This window comes from Malaclemys terrapin, chromosome 8 (assembly GCF_027887155.1).
Source record: "Malaclemys terrapin pileata isolate rMalTer1 chromosome 8, rMalTer1.hap1, whole genome shotgun sequence".
Lineage (NCBI taxonomy): Eukaryota > Metazoa > Chordata > Testudines > Emydidae > Malaclemys > Malaclemys terrapin.
The window spans coordinates 73,058,955-73,079,850 of NC_071512.1; the positions used below are offsets into that span (position 1 = coordinate 73,058,955).

General features: G+C 40.4%; 1 protein-coding gene across 3 annotated transcripts in view; it reads right to left on the reverse strand.

Annotated features, from left to right (window-relative positions):
* The window catches only part of AGL (amylo-alpha-1, 6-glucosidase, 4-alpha-glucanotransferase), a 63,735-nt gene that overhangs the window by 16,365 nt on the left and 26,474 nt on the right, over positions 1 to 20,896 (reverse strand). For all 3 annotated transcript variants that reach the window (XM_054036531.1, XM_054036529.1, XM_054036530.1), the window contains exons 15-28: positions 20,344 to 20,445; positions 19,929 to 20,084; positions 19,697 to 19,847; positions 18,158 to 18,282; positions 17,948 to 18,060; positions 17,649 to 17,783; positions 16,681 to 16,811; positions 14,753 to 14,889; positions 9,847 to 9,980; positions 8,413 to 8,588; positions 5,941 to 6,043; positions 4,210 to 4,435; positions 3,539 to 3,650; positions 3,103 to 3,238 (exon numbers count right to left, since the gene is read on the reverse strand). In XM_054036531.1, the coding sequence (XP_053892506.1) occupies positions 3,103 to 3,238; positions 3,539 to 3,650; positions 4,210 to 4,435; positions 5,941 to 6,043; positions 8,413 to 8,588; positions 9,847 to 9,980; positions 14,753 to 14,889; positions 16,681 to 16,811; positions 17,649 to 17,783; positions 17,948 to 18,060; positions 18,158 to 18,282; positions 19,697 to 19,847; positions 19,929 to 20,084; positions 20,344 to 20,445 (1,937 nt within the window). The remainder of the gene's footprint in view (positions 1 to 3,102; positions 3,239 to 3,538; positions 3,651 to 4,209; positions 4,436 to 5,940; positions 6,044 to 8,412; positions 8,589 to 9,846; positions 9,981 to 14,752; positions 14,890 to 16,680; positions 16,812 to 17,648; positions 17,784 to 17,947; positions 18,061 to 18,157; positions 18,283 to 19,696; positions 19,848 to 19,928; positions 20,085 to 20,343; positions 20,446 to 20,896) is intronic.

Genomic DNA, 20,896 nt, shown 5'->3' on the forward strand with positions numbered 1-20,896 from the left:
GAGGCTGTTTAGAGGGCTGCCCTGGCCACAGCTCTGCCTTCATCTAGGATAACCAGGAATTCCTTCCCGGGCTCTTCTGGCAGCAAATCTGCCAACTTGGCCATAATATTTGGCAGTCCATAATCATAATGACCAAGCAAAGCCTGACAGTTGGCCACTCTCAGCTGCAGACTAGACGTAGAATAAATTTTTCAACCAAAAAGATCAAGCCTCTTTGCCTCCTTGTTCTTAGGTGTCGATCCTGGTTGGCCCTGTCCATCATGTTCATTGGCTGCCGACAACCAGTGAGCTTGGGGCAGGGTGGGTATAAAAATACTCATACCCCTTAGCGGGGATGTAGTATTTTCTTTCCATCGGCTTGGAAATGGGGGCAGGGAGGAGGGTGTCTGTCACAGGGCCTTAGTAGTTTTTACCACTCCTTCGTGCACTGGCAATGCCACCTTGGGGAGGGCAGCTGCACTTAGAACATTGAACAGGTAGTCTCAGGATTCCACCAGTTCCTCAGCTTCCAGCCCCAGGTTTGAGGCGACCTTCCTCAAAAGCTCCTTGGGGGCCCTTGCATCATCCGAACTGAGTGAGAGGGCCCTGCTATCGCCTCATCAGGTGAAGATGATCAGGAAGCAGGTCTGCCAACTCCACTACTTCTGCTAGGAGAGCCTCGGCTGAGGCGGGTTGACCCCGACTCTGCATCTGAATCAGGGCAGGAGACTGTTGCAGATTGTCTTTGTAGATGTCCCAGAGACCGGACCAAGCCCTGCGATGGGTGGGGAAACCCCCAGGGGTTCCATAGTTGCAGGGGGCTGGCCACTGGCATTGGGGCCATGCTGCCACTGGTGGCCCAGAGGGAAATGCCAATGCCCTTGGTGGGTGGCTGTGGCCTGTTGGCAGGTTCTCCTCCTCGCTGTCCAAGGGAGAGACTTGTCTGGGGATCAGGACAATACCGAGGCCACCTGTCTACCCCGATCCCGTCGGCTCTGGCCATGGACCTCCATTGAGGACCTGTATGGGGGCAATGGCTCTCAGCGCCGTGAGCCTGGTGATCAGTGGCTCGTCCTTAGAGAGTGATGCCGCTCCATAGATCATGAGTAGGAATGAGAGCGAGAAGACCGACGTCATGCCCGCAGTGAACCATACCGGCGATCTGGCAACCAGTGATGGGGTTCCAGGGACCGACGTCTTGACCCTCCGGAATGGTGCTGTGAGAGCGGCTCTGGTGCTCCTGGCACCAGGGCTCTAGGGGTGTCACGCCTCTGTGGGTCTGCGCCAGACCGCTGGCAATTGACACCTACAGCCTGAGGAATGCTGCCTAGAGTCTGGGGTCAGAAACTGGCAGGTAACCTGACCCGGTGGCACTGTTCCAGTGAGCACTGGCTGGGCACCCTGTGCAGCAAAGAACAGTGCCGCAGTAATGGTGACCGCTGGAAGGGTCCCAAGGAAGGTTTATCCCTTGAATGGGGTCTCTCAGTGGCTGGCGTGGACAGCACTGGAAGGGACAGATGTCCTTAGTGGCCTGAAAGGCCTCTGGTGTAGACAGCACCACCAGGTGCTGAGTGCCTCTGCCCCTTTCCAAGGTGGTAGGTGGGTCTTGAAGTGGGCTTGACAGTTCAGTGGGAGTCTGAGCCTGGCCACTGTCCGGAGGGGAAGAGCTGCCCCGAACAGGTCTTTGCTCTCCTCCAGCTCTCTCTTTCCCTTTACAGGACATCGGAGAACACCCCCTCCCGGCCTTTCTTTGCTTTTTAGCTGGTACCGGGATGGGGATTGGTGCCAGTCGGAGGTCGCTGCTGGCAGCGCGTTCCACACCAAGGCCACAGTGCTTGGAGCAGAGTCCAATTTCGTCGGCTCCAAGGCCGGTGCGAGGGCCGACTCTGTAAGGAACACTCGGAGACGAATGTTCGGCTCCTTTCTGGTCTGTGGCCTGAAGATCTTGCTGATGTGACACTTGTCGCTCACGTGGGTTTCCCCTAAACACTTGCAGCTTCTATGGGGATCACTGACTGGCATGGGCTTTTTGCAACAGTCACAAGGTTTGAAGCCTGGGGACCAGGGCATGCCCCATCCCTAGGCTGAGTCCCATATGGGACTAATTATTTATAGTTTAACACTAAGGGAATCATTAACTATACAACCTTAAACAACTATATACAACAAATTCACTACTAGACACAATAGAGACAGGAAATCATGCCGAAGCAAGGAGATGTTCCAGCATCATCACTGGTGGAAAGAAGGAACTGAGGGAAGATGGAGCCCGCAGTGCTTCTTATTACTGGTGCAAATGTGTGCCACTCCAGAGGGTGCCAGAGCTGGTCCCCTACGGATATTACTGAGGGAAAAATATCTGGCACCAGTGAATGTAGCGAGCACACACACCAACAGTGTAATGGACATGAGCAAGGTCTCAAAGAGCCACCAAACAGACATTGTATTCGATTTTGTGGAAAGACACTGAAAGCTTTGCAATAATAGTTCAAATACCTTTCCTTGCCTTGCACAACTGCAACTGATCTGAGCAACCTTATTTCTCCTGTCCTGTGTCTGCATCAGTTTACAGGCATATAGTAACATTTTTTTAAAATGTTTCATCTATCTAAAATTGAATAGATGTCAGCAGAATACAGAGCTTTCACTGACAACATTTTAATATTAGCATTAGGGAAGGAGGATAAGAAAGAAACTTGCAAATATTTCAAGTTCTACATATGGTAGCACTCAAATCCCACAACAAGCATCAACATAGAATATTACTGGGTATTTTCTCAACATCTAAATAGTTAACTTTGCTAATTATTTAGTGCTACAGCAGTGTAATTTACATTAGACATGAAGAGTTAACATTATATTTGACTAGAATATTGAACAAAGTATGTCAACAGATTATATGTTTTGCAATGTTCTTTTCCTCTGAATCTGCATGATACACAGAAGGTTTCTGTTAATGTTTTATAATAGTCAAATAGAATTCAGAAGGGTCTGGAATATTTCACATATCACTCTTCATGTTTTATTACTGGTGGCATAGGAACCAAAAGCAAGGATCTCGCTATGCAAGAGGCTAAACTTTGACTTATTCTAAAGTTATACAATACAGCTTATAGTTTGTACCTTGGAGTAGCTGGAATTCCTTTGTTGCGAGCTCTATCACTCTCCCCCATTTTATCCATCCATGTGCCACAATTAAAGCGGTTCCCTCCAAAGACAAAACCAGTTTCATGGTCGACACCTACAGTCACATTAAAACCTACCCAGCAAGAAAATCAGAATGAAGTAAGCTTGTTTCTAAAGAACCACTGAAAGAAAAAGACGAAGGTCTTCCTAGAACCACCACGTACATTTTTGTAATGGATATGCTAATATTATTTACAGAGTACTCATGCCAGAATAGCTGAAATTAAAGTGTTAACATGTATATTTATAATATTACATTGTTAGATGCACTGAATGTAAAAATAGTTTTGCAGAAATTAGCTTAACTAAAAGAAAAAATCTGTACAACAATTTTACTCACATATAAGCAAGTTAAGTAACACGAGTTACTTACCTTCATCCCTCATATTTCGATCTAACTGCGGACCAGCATTCCTTTCTCGGAATTCTATGCCTTGCATGTGTTGTTGCATAGCTTCCTGTATTACTTCATACAGTGGTTGGTCCTGGTTTGTTTGTTTGTGTGACAAGGGAGAAAGACAAAGAGGCTGTATGTAATATTCAGATAAGTACTTTAACTTTTCAGATTACTATACTTTACAAACAATCCAACAGAAATTCAATCAGAGTTGGCCAATTTTTTTTTTAAATTGAAATTTCAAATGTTGAAAAATTGGAGAACACTAGAAATAAAACTGGTGACTTTATGCCCTTGTTTCAAAAAAGTTTTATTCTCCACCATCTGTGTGCTTGATACGAGTCATCAAACTGTGTGACAAATAACCAAAATGTGGAACATCCCTGTTTTACTGCACATTCCACCATAAATGAGAGAGAATTTTTATAGCTATATAATCTTCCATATAATGGAAGCCCTCCATTAATAAGCAAACACTGTCCCTCAAAATACTACGAATGCTGTCCCCGGTAAAAGCTAACCTCTGCAAAAATATTTCTTTGAGTGGGAGAACGTGCTGAATAGTGATTCTTTTGTTTTTTTGGGATTTAATTTACTTATAATTATGTTTGTAGTATGTAAACATCTTATCAGAAATTAAACTTTACCAATGTGCCTGCAGGCTGAGCAGGAGAATCATCTGTAGGATACATTCTGGAAACAGGACACTTGAGAATGTCTGTGCCATTTGGGACAATTTTACAGTAATCCTGTATACACTGAAGCCACCACCACACAGCATCACGGCAATTGAATCTGGCATGGGTCCCTTGGCCAAGCAGATTGGGAATAAGACCATGTCTCATGGTACTAGCAAATGCTAAAATTATGTTCCTTAAAAACAAAAACAAAAAAATCCGATATACACTGTATTGGTTTTCAAGGTAGTGAAAGTTCCAAGTAGTAAACTAAAAAATACAATATATTTTTATACCAAGATATGTTGGGGGGCAAATTAGGATTGAATGGCAAATGTCAACATCCTGGTGTTTCATGGCACAAAGGTGACTACACATAATACAAGCTTTTAACCGTCCATATACTCAGTAATGCCAACCAATGCAAACATGGCAGGATATATTTAAAGGTGTATGCTCAACCTTTCACCCCCCCCCAAATACCTTCATTATATAGCAGAGTTCTAAACAGAACTGTGTTTTGGAATGCTTAACATTTCAGCCGCATTTTATATCGACTTTAAAATTAATATTGAGTGCTTAATCCTAAACGTATTTTTCCTAATCTGTTGTTTTTTTACAAATACAGGAATCTCATAACTGAATAAAACCAAGTTCCTTAGCAAAGTTCAAAAGGAATGCCTGATCATGTATGTGACACTCCCAAGTGGTATTATCTTCTGATCCTTTCAAAAAGGGAAAGGAGGCAATGGGGGAAAAATTTATCATATATACGAGAGAATTTCTGATTACAGGGATCAGTCTCGGACTCTTTACATCAGGCAAAACCTCCATTGACTTTAGTGGGAGTTTTACCTAAAGGTATAATCTTGTAATGGCATTTAATACTACAGACCCTTACATTACTGGAATCCTATTGTCTTTAAGAGGAATTACAGGCTGGTATAAGGGACCATACTAGCAGATCCCTTTGCAACAACAGAATCTAAGAGTGCTGCAGAGTGAGGCTAGTAGTTACTTGACCCTTTCATTGGCTTTATATTTCCATAACCAAAAGTAAATACATACACAAGTCTTCATTGAGAATGAGTTAATTTGAGAAATCCATACTTTCATTCTCAGTTCAATTCAGTACCAATATTTCATTGCAAAAAATTAAAACTGACTAGTGGAAAAGACATGCCCACAAACTTATGTTTATTTGTTAGGTTTTAGACTTCCATTGCACATACAAAATTTAGTTTGCAATGATCCACAAAACACTGACTTCCAGCTTTGATAGCTGTATTAGGTATCTCCACAAAACACACCTCCCCATACCTCAAATCTGATTGCAAAGAGATTCTCAAATCCGCTGTTCTCCAATACTGATACAAGTATTTTATATCGAAATAAAAACCCGTAGCAGATACATTTCATTCAAACTTAGTATGAGCACTATAATGTGCTGGAGAAGTTATGCATATAAAAAAAATGGAATAGGTGCTTCACACCAACATTTAAAAACAACTGAGATGCATGGTAAGTATTTTGTAGTTCTATCTGCTAAGAATTCAAAAAAGGCCTAATGCCACAGTAAATAAGAGAGCATTTCAATTGTTTCAGAAAAAAAAGTAAGCTTTCTTCCAGTTATATATAGAAAGCGAGAAATCTTTCAAGATGGATTAATATCTATGAAGACTGTTATACATTCATTCTTACCTTGCTTCTAAATAACGCCCAGTAATCAACATTAGACCTCTCAGTGCAATAAAGGTATCCCTTCCCCAGCAGCGGAAAATGCCAGATGAAAAATGTGGTAAACCTAAAGAGTAAACATGATGAACTAAGTCATTAGACTGTTTAATATGAAAATTCTACACATGTGCACACACACACCCTGGGCCAGCAGCAGCAGTTTGGGTGTGTGGGAGAGGGCTCAGGGCTAGGGGTTGGGGGATGCTTACCTAAGGGGGGGGGGTGCCAGCTCCCATTGGCATGATCCTGCAGCTCCTAGGCAAAGGAGCCAAAGGGCTCCATGCGCTGCCCGTGCCCTCAGGCCCCACACCCGCAGCTCCCATTGGCTGTGGCTCCTGGCCAATGGGAGCTGTGCAGCCAGCGCTTGTGGCAGGAGCAGCGCGTGGATCCCCCATCCCCTCCACTGCCACGGAGCTGCAGAGACACATGGGGTAGGGAGCTCCAGCCAGCCCTGCCAAACCCCATCCCCCCAGAACCAGCAGGGGTCCTGGGCCACCTCCCCCAGCACCTATGTCACCCTGGACCGCCTCCACCCCCAGAGCACCACTGGGCCTCTGCCCAAGTTTTAGTTAAGGGTATACAATAAAAGTCAGGGACAGGTCACGGGCCGTGAATTTTTGTTTACTGCACATGACCTGTCCATGACTTTTACTAAAAATACCAGTGACTAAAAAGGTAGCCTTATTTATGACATATGATACACACTGTACAGCATGTGCTCACTTTCTAAATAATGCACTTTAAATGTGTGTGTGTGTAAACCACTCAGGATCAAAAATTCTTTAAAGAAAATTCACCTGCAGAACATTACAAAAATATATGTTATGTATAGTTTCATTACATGCAGAGTCCCATGCTTTCTACAACTGCCCTACTGAATGCTGGAGGTGGGGAGAGTGTTCCCTTTGCTGCAGGCACTTAGGGCCCCCCCATTTCAAAAGCAAATGGAAGAACAGTTGGGTAGAATTATGCGGACATGGAATTTTCAGTTCACAAAACAATTCAGGGATCGTTTGCCACAGAAGTCACGGGAGCTTGCTATAGAATTAAGGTCAGTATGAAGCAGGATACAAAGTTCTGAATATATCTTTGCTGGAAACAAAGCATTTTGAGTCTTAAAAAGTATAATGGTCATACTTTTGTTTTAACTTAATTAGGAAAAAAAAATCTTTCATTACTTGTTCTTCTAGAATGAAGAAAAACCCATTTCAATAAGGTTTAAAACCTATAAAATGTAGAGAGATGTAAAAAAGAAAACCCAAAACACTTTTATAAACAGAGGTGAAACTTATTGAAAGAAACAAAGGCAAACATATTTCCCAGAATAACTGTGTTTATATTTAGAAACTGTCAGATTTTAGACATTCTAAAATATACCAGACAGACAAATATATCTGGAAATATGTAAATTACATTCATTCAGGAAATTGCACATACTACTCTATGCTTTATTCTTCTGAACACGTATATTTTTAAAGATTGCTTATAACTGCAGCAAAAAGTGATCCAAAATCAGGAACAATTAATCTCAATTTAGTAGAAATTGCACTAAACAATCTGCCTCTGCCATTCAACCCTGGTCCTCTCTCTCAATTACTTTCTAGGCAGCTAACTAACTTAATTAGTTTGGAAACCACATACTTACTATCTCCTCCTAAAACCAGGGTTACTATCTTGTTGAATGAGTTTTCTGGAGCTGAATGCTGGATTCTGCCATGCTCAAGTTCTAATTTTTGTCACAGACCTGCAATTTCCGCATGACAATTTAAGGAGCTATTTTACCAAGAATTTCCATTTCTATTTCATGTCCAGCTGGGGAAAGTCAGTTCTCTAGATATTTGGTGGAATTAGTGACCACTTGAAGTCAAGATCAAATGTGGCAAGTTTTTAACAAAAGCGAATAAAGATTATACTGTTAGCAAGAATGTTTTTAGTTCAACAGGGATTAAAAAAAAGTTCAAGAGGTGACAGTTGCGGAAAATAAAAACATAGTTAAAGCGATAAACTAGAAATCTTATGGGAAGTGTTCCACAATGTATTTCAACTGCTGAAGAGTTACAGGGAAAGAGAACATAATTCTGGAACTCAAAAGGTCTCAGAATATGATAGAGTAGCTCAAGTTGCTTATAGTTGAAGACATAGCAAAAGTGAAATTCTTCACAAGCCTTCCTTCAACATCAATAGCAGAAACATTGCCTGGTTATGCTTCTCTCAGACAAACAAAACAAACCCAAGAATAAAAAAACCTTCACATTAAACAGAGCTGATTAATGCAGTGGAAAGTAAACAGCTACTGACAAAGAAACAGTATTTTTTATTTGGTCTCTAAACATCATGGTCCCGGCACATTGATCTTGCTGTCTACACATTTCTAAGTAGTTGCACTGTTTTGTAAGACAACCTGCTTCCACAATCATAGAATCAGTCCTTACTTACCAGCTGCTAAGGAAACACAGCATTGTTCTTTCTCTTTTGTGATTTCATTCATCCTATAGGGGACATCATGTAAAGCAGGAGACAGATTTGGCAGAGAAGGATATTTTCCTATCCCACACATCTGGACTGAACCCAAGGAAAGGTGTTTAACAAATGTTGATCCATTCTGAACAAAGCTGTAATCAAAGTAGTTGAATTGAAAAAAACAAAAACAAAATCTCTTTTCAAATTCAGCAACTTCACTGTTAAAAGTTCACCCATTTCCCCCCTTGCCTAGTTTAAAAACCCGCTTCATAAGGGTGCTCCAGTTGCAAAATACTGTAATGATTTTCAAAAGTGAGTTCCTAATATTAAGTCATAAATTTTTAATGCCAATGGGAGCTGCTGAGTTCATAGCACTTGAAAAATCAGGCCATTTATTTAGGTGCCTAAAGATAAATCTGAGCCCCTAATTTCAGGTACCCATTTTTTTTCCTTCCAAATCTTGGCCTTTACTTTTATGTTAATTTTAAAAAAATTATTTATATTGAAAGGAGACGATAAAACATTCTGGTATTTTATTACCTAGTTGATCCTAAAGCAAAGAAAAATCTCAACTCTACACAAAGTATTTTAAAATTCAACTATATTTAAAAAGATGATACATTTAAATTATTTTTATTAATTTGTGCCTGGGTCTACATGCTTGACTAGTACAACATAAACAACAACACCCCCCCACCCCCCGAAAAAATAACAAAACACCAATATCAGATATCAAAACTGTTCCAAGATGGAGAGGGTATCTGTTTTTACAGGAAATTAATGTTAGCCATGTTTAAAAACAGAAAAGAATAGAAACAAAACAAAACGAGAAAAGGGACAATTACAAAAAAATGAAGAAAAGGCAGCCTTTCAAGACTGGAAGACGGACACTTGTTTAATGTCTCATTCCCTATTATTGCACTGCCAGCATTAGCTGCAAATCCAAGTCCTGGAGCAACAATAAATTACTGACCTTCTAGTCCAATGTTCATAATTTTCCCTTGGTGAAAACTGTATGTACCTTCTATCAGCTTTATGCTTTTCCATTGGCCAACATGAATATTTATTTTTGCCTTACACCAGTGTATCTTCTTGTACATCAGTACTATTATGCAGGCGGCCATATAGTTTAGGAATTGTGTTAGGCAGCTGAGATAGACCTAACAGAAGACACTGCATTTGTGCATTTAACATTTGCAATGGATTGAAAGATTAATAAGGAGAGCACCTTTTTTTGGATTCTAATCAGATTATTGCAGTTTCAAGGAAGACAAAATTTTGGCCAGAAAACTTTTAGTGCCTTTTAAGTAAGCATATGTAAAGTGTTTAAAGGACTATCCTGATGCACAAATGATAATACAACATAATGTAAACATACACATACATTTCTTTCAACACTATTAGACATACCTAGACATCTGACTCCATGCCAGATCTAGAAGAGTTGTGTATGCACCCACTAATATGGCATCAAAGTAACATGGGATAAGATAACGTGGAATCTGCTTTAGGTAGACGAACATGGCCTTCAACCATTTACCGACCTATTAGAATAATATTTTTGTACGTTAACAAATCCTGAATGCAGTAAAGGCTACTTTCAGGGAATTAATACTATGGCAATCATGTTTTGCACTGGAAAACAGGTAGAATTCCTGTTACAGTTTGCTTACACTTTTCAGGCCCCTATTATGTTTTTTGTATTATAGGCAGGACTGGTAGCACCACCTATTCCAGTTGGCAGAAACTTCCCATTATAAATCCTGCTTTCAGTTGCTTGTAATTTTGCCACACTTTAACCATTCACACTGAAGTTTTCCATGCCACACGTCTTCCTCAGAATGAAATTTTTTTTGTATGTTTCAGCCAAATTGGTTCCGCTGTTTCAGAGAATGAGGCTAGGAAAAATTGTTGCTTTGTAATGTTTTAAAAAAAATTCTGGACACCTTTTATTTGAGATGCTTTAGAGACTGTGCTTTGGAGCAGGGACTTGAAATTTGGCAGGGAGTGGCCTTTCTGTCAGGGATGTGCCCTTTGCTGTTCCTGTGAAAAACTGCCCAAATTTGGCCAAGTTATAAGCCTTTGAAAAAAATCAAAGTTTGCACATGCGCACCAGAGATTAAGAATTTAGCAGTGTATCCACAATAAAGCATGCTCAGACCCCTCACAGGTCCTAGTTCTAACCAAACTACACATTCACCAGCCCACAGAGCGACTGAGAATGTTTCACAGCAGGTGTAGAGAGGTTCACTTTCCTTGTAATTGCTGCTCTGGTTCAGGTCAGGGCACTAGAACCAAGAGAAGGGAGTTTCTCTCTTCAGTGCTCTTAATGAAATCAGTTTAACTTCAGTATCCTGAAAGATTATGAAGCAAATAATCAACCAATTTGTAAACACCTAGAAGATAATAAGGTGATTAGTAAGTTAACATGGATTTGTCAAGAACAAATCATGTCATACCAACCCAATGACTTTCTTTGATAGAGTAACAAGCCATATGGATGGGGGGGAAGTGGGCACATAACTGGTTGGAAAACCATTCCCAGAAAGTAATCATCAGTGTTTCACAGTCAAGATGGAAGGGCATATCAAGTGGGGTCCTGCAGGGTTTGTTCCTGGTTATGGTTCTTTTCAATATCTTCATCAACGATTTAGATAATGTCAGAGAGTACACTTATAAAGTTTGTGGATGATACCAAGCTGGGAGGAACTGCAAGTGTTTTGGAAGATAGGATTAAAAATCAAAATGACCTGGACAAACTGAAGAAATGGTCTGAAGTAAACAGAATGAAATTCAATAAGGACTAATGCAAAGTACTCCACTTGGGAAGGAACAACCCCATTGAACACATACACAGTGGGAAATTCCTAGGGAGTCATGAGTACCGTGGAAAGGGATCTGGACGTCATAAGGGATCACAAGCTAAATATGAGTCAACAGAATTACTGTTGCAAAAAAAAAAAAAAAAAAAAAAAAAAAAAAAAAAAAAAAAAAAAGCGATCATCATTCTGGGATGTATTAGCGGGAGTGTTGTAAGCCAGACACGAAAAGTAAAAGTAATTCTTCCACTCTACTTCATGCTGATAAGACCTCAGCTGGAATAGTGTGTCCAGTTCTGGGCATCACATTTCAGGAAAGATGTGGACAAATTGTAGAAAGTCCAGAGGAGAGCAACAAAAATGATTAAAGGTCTAGAAAATATGACCTATGAGGAAAGATTGAAAAAGTTGGGTTTAGTCTAGAGAAGAGAAGACTGATGGGGGATATAACAGGTTTCAAGTACATAAAAGGTTATTACAAGGAAAAAGGGTGAAAAATTGTTCTCATTAGCCTCTGAGGGTAGGACAAGAAGCAATAGATTTAAATTGCATCAAGGGAGGTTAAGGTTGGACATCAGAAAAAGCTTCCTAAATGTACATGTAGTTAAACACAAATTGCCATGGGAGGTTGTGGAATCTCCATCATTTGAGGTTTTTAAGAACAGGTCAGACAAATAACGGTCAGGAATTGTCTAGTTATTACATAGTCCTGCCTTGAGTGCAGGGGACTGGATTAGATGACCTACTGAGGTCCCTTCCAGGCCTTCACTTCTATAATCCCCCTGCTCGTGCCCAGGCAGGATGGCAGAGGAAGAAGCTGACTGAATCAAATGTAGAGAGGACAAGAAACGAACTGGGGGAAGAGCCAAAGGGAGTAGATTGGGACAAGGAGCCTGGTAGAACTGGGACTAAAGACTGGGAGGGAGGAGAGAAACTGTGACCTAAGGGGGGCGGGGAGAAGAAGAGGAGGGCTGATTGGGCAAGGACACCAACGAGAGCCAGTCAGGGAAATGGGGTTGGGGAGAGGAAATAGATTGGTGAATGAGCTGTGGGGATGATCAAGGTCAGAGTAATGGGGAGACAAATCTGACAAGGAGCCAGGGGTTGAGGAGAGAACTGGACTGACTGAGCAAAGAGACTGGGCCTAATTGCATGAGACGCCTGGAATTGGGAGTCAGTGTGTGGGGGCAGAGGAGACACAGATTGGATAAAGGGACGGGAATGTGGCGGAAATAGATTGGGATAAGAACCCTGAGGATTGGAGACTAGGATTGGGTAGGAAAAGAGACTAGGACTGGGAAAGGGAAAGATTGGAGGGGATGGGGCGGAGTCAATCTTGTAGTGGTGCAGAAGGGGCCGTCACCACAAGAGCATGCTCTTTTCTAGAGCCTGGACTGAACTCAAGATTCTTGGGGCTCATCATTCCTCTGCGGTCAGCAAGTATCTGTGAAACCCACTGGCAGAGTGTCTCTCTCACTCCCCCTCTAATGCTGGTCAATACAAAGGATGACAACCTACTACTGCTATTAGTTACTCCATGAGCTCAAGTGGCAGAGGTTTGTGAAGTCGATCTAAAGGTTCCAGCCTTACAGATAAAAAACACATTGGTATCAATAGGATGCACATAATGGAATTTGTTTTTACAGTTGGCTTTTATAAAACTTTTGATATTAGGCATAACAAACCCTATGTTAAAACATTAAGGTTACAAAATCAAGCACTCAAAAGTTATGCCAGAATTAAGGTTATGTGTATGCATTATGATAGTCTTCAATTATATGATCATGTACTACTTTTTCAATGAAGTAAAGTGAAGGTTAGGATTATAACAGGGTTTAAAAGAGAACTAGATAAATTCATGGAGTTTAATTCCTTAATGGCTATTAGCCAGGATGGGTAAGGAATGGTGTCCCTAGCTTGTGTTTGTCAGAGGGTGGAGATGGATGGCAGAAGAGAGATCACTTGATCATTACCTGTTAGGTTCACTCCCTCTGGGGCACCTGGCATTGGCCACTGTCGGTAGACAGGATACTGGGCTGGATGGATCTTTGGTCTGACCCAGTATGGCCATTTTTATGTTCAATTGGACTACTAACTCATTCAGTGCATAGGATGGATAGTGGTCAGTTAATGAGCAGCTATTCAATATTTTATTTTCTCCTCATTGTTGAGTGTGTTGCCCTATACCTTATTTACTGCACACTATTCAACCTTGTTCTGAAAACAGAATTATTAATTTCCACTTGACCTTTTAATGATGCTCATCAATATGGTATCTGAGTATGTCACAAAATTATTTTCATAACACTCGTGTGAAATGAGGGGGATAGTATTATGAATTGAGTAACAGAGATTAAGGTAAAAAATATCCACTAATTTTGGGCATCCAATGATAGACACCTAGGATCTGATTTTTTCAGAGTACCTAGCATTATAACACTTTATATATTCAAAGCACAGGGGTCCAAATCAGACCCTAGGGTCTGAAGTCTGGAAACCAGAAAATGAGGCACACAATTGTGACCACTTGTTTGGTTTAAGTGACTTGACTAGCACCACATAGCAACTCTGTGGCAGAGACAGAGATAGATTCCAATTCCTCTGGACAATATTCAACTGTCCTACCCGTCCCTTTTCTTACTGCAATCCCCTGCCACATTCACTACATTTCTTTCAATTTCTCCAACAAATGAAGTAGGGATCCTACAGACGGCAGCCTCCTTTCACTTCACAAATTCGTTCACTGATTCATCCCCAAAGCAGGTCCCCTGTGTAACCTTCATTCTGGCATTTCTTATCCGTTGAGTGATCGACTTTGCCATGTTCTTTTAACTTAGTTTGTTTGTGTGAGATATTTATATATTCAGGCCCTGACCCTGCAGATATTTCCCTTTAGGCTTATGTTTAAATTTATTTTGAGGCAGAAGGGGTGGGGGGAACTTTCAGGCCTTCTTTATACAATAAAAAAGGAACAAACGTTTTCCACTCCCTCTTCGAAGATTTCCTTTAACTCGAATGGGAGAGACATATTAGTGCTCCATCTCCTCTGTGGTCTAAATGGCTACCTAAATGAAGATGCCTGCACCAGGAGTAGCTTTTAGATAAGTATGATTGATATCAGGGGTGGCCAAACCCTGGCTCGCGAACTGCACATGGCTCTTTTACTGTTAAAGTGCGGCTCGCAGAAACACTTCCCCATTCTCCACCTACCAGACTGGGGTGGGGTGGGGTGGGAGGGAGCTCAGGACCTCTGCCTTGCAGCAGGATGGTGGGGTAGGGCCTTTTGCCCAGTGGTGAGGGGATGGGGGGGGGTCTCGGGGCTTCAGCAGGAGCGGGGCTGAAGCCCCAAGCCCTGTAAGGTGTGCCCCGGCTCTTGAACTTCTGAAAATTGTCATATGCGGTTCAGAGGGTCAGTAAGTTTGGTCACCCCGATCTATATGGGAACAGTTACCTATCAATAAGTGAAAGGAAAATCATCACTTAATAAATGTACTTACTTCTGCACAGGCTCCTGCACGTGAAATTAGACGGTCACTGACGTAGTCAATCATCCAATCCCCAGATCTCAAATTACCACAAAAAGGATGACCCAAATCATTTTTTGGTCTAATGTCTGCCATCACTGACATTAATCCTGAAAATCAAAACATACAGCACACTGTATTACTGGCCACATGATTATCACAACCTGGAATTCCAGTTTCAAGGAGTAAATCCAACGTTGCAGGTCTGAACAATTATGAACCAGAGCTGGACCAGCAATACATTTTTTAACCTGATGTCATTTTTCTTCATATGTTCTAAAGGCTAGATGGAGCTTTAGGGCCCAATTCAGCAAAGCACTTAAGCATATGCTTAACTAACTTTAGGCATGTGCTGAAGTCCCACTGGAGTTCAAAAATATTCAAGCCTATGCCTAAGTATTTTGAAGAACTAGGTTTGTAAGCTGCTGTGCACTGCTTAGCAGAGACAGAGTGGGTGAGGTGATATCTTTTATTGGACCAAATTCTGTTGGTCAAAGAGACAAGCTTTCGAGCTACACAGAGCTCTTCTTCAGGTCTGAGAAAGGTACGCCAAATCTCACAGCTAAATACAAGATGTAACAGATTGTTTAGCATAAGTAGTTAACACAATATTCTAAGGCAGTGTTGTGCAAACTGTGGGGCGCGCACCCCCAGGGAACATTGGGGATGGGGAAGCAGAGATGCCAGACAGCTCATGCCAGCCCCACACGGCAAGGCCCAGGCCAGCCCCCTGGGGGGACAGGGAGGGAGCGTCACCACCACACCAACTCATCTCAGGGGGCTACCCAACCTGTGGGTTAGTGTGCTGTGCCGATTTACGCTCCCGGCAGCCTCCACACCCAACACTGCCTCTGTTCCCAGAGACCATCACACGCACCTTCCTCCACCCTGAAAACCTACGGGGGAGAAGGGGCAGGTATTGGCCCTGCCCTACTGGTGCAGCCTGGCTGTAAGATTCAAGCGGCCCACTGTTGAGAAAGCCTTGACTGTGCAGTAATGGAGGGGGAGCACAGACAGATTCTGTTAACGGGGGGGAGGGTGCGCAAACAGATTCCATTAATGATGGGCGGGGAAGCTTCTGGAAACATTTGTGCACCATTGTTCTAAAGGACCATTTAAGGTGAAGAGGCCAGTTAACACCCCTGAAGTCACAGGACAAAAAAAAAAAAAAAAAAAAAAAAAAAAGGAGGGGAGTTAGTGGGTTACAGATTGTTGTAATGAGACATAAATCCAGTTCTTTATTAAGAAGATGAGTTTTAGTTATGGATTAAAGCTCCCAGGCCAGTTAGCAGAAACGGGACATTCTGAGACAGGAAATAGATTGGTGGGCTCCTTCAGCTGTGCGGTAGCGACATGCAGCTCTAGCTTGATTGTACAATGAGAAGGAGCTATGGCTCACTGGACCCACAGTAAGTTTGAGACAAAATACTGTGTAATCACAGAGCCCATGCGTCTTTATGGCTTAAAATCTAAGTCAGATAATTATAAAATACATCACAATGGCATTCAGATGTTAAAATGACAGCTATTACTGACACTTCATGTAATAGGTAATATTTGTGGATTTTAGATAAGGTCGTTTCTGACTAGAGGTGTACTTAAACAGGTTTTAAAGTATTCCCAAAAGTCAGATTACCACAGTTTGACTGTAAATTAAATATTTTAACTCATCCTCTACCCCAATAGTAAAAGATGTTTCTTGATTCAGTATCTTGCCTCCATTTGCTTGTTACTCTCTTTCAAGTACATATTGCATAGACCAAGCAGAAGCAACTTGGTCTTTTCTATTTGAAAAGCAAACAGTGCACAAAATCTAACACTATTTGACCTTTTAGATCTAGATTGAGATGATTCATTCTCCTCTTTTTCCTCCACCCAAGAAAGCACACATGAATTTTTACCTTGCAAGCCTGCATACTTAAGGGGAGACCAGTTTGGTATGTTATAACATCCGCCACCATCCTCTTGTTCCTCAGCATCACACCGATACAGTACTTGATTCAAATCAGCCAAGGTTAATTTAGAAGCAATACTGGGAAAGGGAAAAAACCCAATACTGATAACTAACTGTATAACGGACATCAACTTCATGAAGAATTCTGGATTTGGTCTAGGCCAAGCTATTTTTAAAAAGGGATGCTTACAGTTAGACTCCATGTTTAGGCTCCTGAAACCAGGGCCTGATTTTCAAGGGTGCCAAGCACCTTGCAGCTATCACTGACTTTAAAAATCTGGCCACTTATTTAGTAACCATAGCATGGATTTAAGAGTAACTATGGGCTCCTTTTAAAAAGAAACAACAAACAAAACAAACCTCCCCTTTTTGTCCTTATTCTTTTACAAGATTTAAAATGAGCTTACTTCTTTCCACAATGTTAACTATACACTAGATCTCTTTTATCATTGCAAATAAGTACAGAAAACACTAAGTAAATGATCACAGATTTCAATATTATTCAACTAAAAGTGATAAATCTTTTCTCCACAAAAGCACAATGTAGTATCCACTGGTTTTTGGATTGCTATGCGAGTTTCTTTTAAGAAAGCCACTTAGATGGAATTAGTAACCTACGCAGCATGTTGACAACAAAGTCATCGGAACACCTTGCTGCAGGATGTAAAGTTTCCTGGTATAAAATCTACTGCCAGCAGCAAACACACAGAACTACTCATGTGAAAGAGGAGGACTTTTTAAAAGTCTGAACCACTACTTTCTGTATAGAGCAGTAAGATAGCTAAACAGTTGTTCATACATTAACCAAAACAGACGCAGAATTTGGCAAAGAATTGTCACTCATTAGCATTTGCAGGCTGATCTCTGCCTCTAATCCAGCTCTCTACTATATGTACTCTAACAAGGCACACTTACGAAGAAAAAAGATTTTTTAATATAGGTGCTGAACGGTCATCGGGAAGACTTCCAGATTTAAAGTGAGGACTGAACTGGATCAGGTGATTACGGAGTACACCGACAGCCTCTTGTGCCTTCGGGTCGAGACTAACTCTGTAAATATCAATGCACAAGTTGTAGAAGTTAGCACCTCCAACCACTATTTTTTGAAGTAACAGAATTAACAGACTGAAAAAAAAACACCCCTCCAGTGTATTTAATTTAGTGCAGCCAATTGACACACATTTAGTAAGTTGATAATCATCATCATCATATACCTGAATATTATCACACTTCCTGGTGTTAAGTTTTCAAATTCTATTTCTTGAACAAATTCATTGGGACCTTTTATGGCAGTTCCAGCTTGCTTTATAATTTTACTTTCTTGGATCTTAGAAAAGAAGAAACAGTTGAAACTATAATGAATTCAGTTTTCCTTCTCTGAAAAATTGTTGCATCTACTAATATAGAGAAAAGATTGTAGTTACCTGGATGTGTTCTCTGATTTCCACTGTGTAATTAGGTAATCCGTTGATAAAATGCTCATCTTTTTTATAAGGACTAACATTTCTCTCAATAGTTCTAGCCTCAAGTACTACCTCTTCAATTTTGCCTATAAACAGTTAAATCACATATCATAACTCTTAAAATACATACACGCAAACAAAATTATTGTTAGTGAATATAAATACATAAATAAATAAATAAAAGGTATTCTTGGTTTTAAAATAAGTTTAAATCTTGCTTGAAACACAAACTAAACAAAATTTTTGAGTTTAGCTATAGAAAATGCATGTCTCAATTACACAGTTAAATTACTAAATACATTTGACAGATCTGAAAGGAATTTTATATATTTATCTATCTATCTACTCTGTACATTACAGTGACTCAATCTTGATTGATTAAACATGTTCACTATACACTTATTGGCCATAATGTAATCTAAGATAGAACTTTCCTAACTCACAATGAGTTATGGGGATATATCAGTCATGAAATTACGAATAAGGGCTTGACCCAGCAGTATTAAACCCAACAGGTGACTTGCTAGATATGACTATCTATTTGGGGGTTCTGAATTGGGCAAAGCTCTGCACCACTTCCCAAACAGCAGTCACAGATCTTATTTTAAACAGAAGACATCAGTTTTTAAATACACAGAGCAACCACATTGACATTCAAGACCTTATTTGCTCTATCCATTCATGATCTAAAAACTAAGCCTTCAATGCTGCAACCACTTACACACGTGCTTAACTTTAAGCATTTTAGCAGTTCCATTGACTTCAGTGGAACTACCATGTGAGGAAAGTCAAGCAAGTGAAGAAATGTTTGCAGATTTGGGTCCTTACTAAAGGTTAATATGAAAAATTGCAATGGCTCCTTCAGAAATGTTACACCAGGTCAGATCAAATATCCACTTCAATGCAGAAGGCTCAATTATCTAATGCTGTCTACTGTAAGTCTTATGGACCTGCAAAAATACATATCTACAATTTATTGTGCCAGTTCTTACTCACTTGGATGCTTCTTTTTAAACTACCACTTTCCAACCAACTTAAACCCACACATCAAAAATTTTTTACCTATAACTACTAGTAACACTTAATACTGTAAAATGAGATATTAAGATTGCTGTATACGGACAAAAAAGAAAAAAGACACTTTTCATATAGTCAGTTCCAGTGGTTTTCTGCTTGAGTTAATTAGTTTTCCCTGTTTGTTTGGCTCATTCGCAAACAGCAAGAAAGGAAATGAAATCACAACATTTCCATGGGGATATTGGGGCAGATGACTCATCTTTTTTAAAGTCAAAAGTGATTTCTTCAAGTTGGTGTCCCTTTAACTATTTGTGATGCATAGATATTAAAGCATATAAAAGGTACCTAATGTTGCGTACTGATCACATAACTTTCAACAACTAGACTCATCCTGACAAGTATGGAGTCTGTCAATCACTCAGTTTCAGCTTTAAACTTAAATTTCCTTGATATTGTCAACTCTTCAAAAACAGGTTTGAATACCTGGGATGCACATTTGAGGCACTTCTTTGCTGTAGGAGGAGGTTTTAGGATCTCTGAAAGCAGTACGAGACACAGCCACTACAGACTGGTGTGTGTTAGGACAATGCCTAGTCACTGCTACTATATCTTCATCAACTTGATCCACAAACACCTACAAAATACATAAATTAACACACATTCTTATTCTGAAAATAAATTTAAATGAGTGAAACATTTTACTTCAATTTCTTGCCTGAATGAAGCCTTTGGCTCCCAGCTCTTGGTGCAGCCTGTTCATGGCCAGCCTTCCTGCTATAATTCCAGTTTGGAAATTAACTTCACCAGGAGTAGAGGGTGTTGCTGCTGGATTCCATTTGGCATAAAACCTCTCTTCAGAGACTACAGAAATCTACAAATAAATTAAACTTTAGCCATACATCAACTATTCTGAAAAAATAATTGGAAATACCATATTTTACTTACACACACACAATATTACAAATTCATTTTTCACTGATATAGTGAAATAGCTAATAAGATATCTACTTGAAATTTTAAATGAGTAAGTCACCCAAGTTATTGTATATACTTTAATATGTGTGTTCCAGTATTATAGTAGTGATTCACTTAAAAAAAAACACTTGAAGTTTTAAAGAGGAGAGACAGACCTGGTGTGGTACTAGCTCATCATAGCCTTTGGTGCTTCCTGTAGCACAGCATGCCATGGACACAATCATTGAGCTGGGAAGAGCATCATACTCAGATCGGTGCTATTGATAAGAATAAAGACAGTAAAATGAACCCAGTCTATCATCATCTTATTTCCTTCCAAACACATAGATACAGCACATAGAAAACCCAGTTTTACAGAAGAACTCATTGTTTATCGATGTGCTTATCACACTGTAATCACAGATTAAAACTTCAACAGGCTTTTATTTAAAACAAACAAGCAAATAAAATCATCACATGAGGCTTAAAAGAGCAGAGCTCCTAACAATGTCAACTCAATCCCCAGCAATCTTCCTTCGATCCTCCCACTATTACCCACTCTATCCTTCCCAGGATAAGTTTGAGAGAACAGGTGAACAGGCAAACATTATTAGGTTCATAATAACTGGACATGCAAGAGTCAAAACAGGATATATTTAGTAGCTTTTATTCTTCTCTCCCAAAAGGGACAGAAGGTTGAAAGGCAGTGGGAACTACTGTACAATTCCA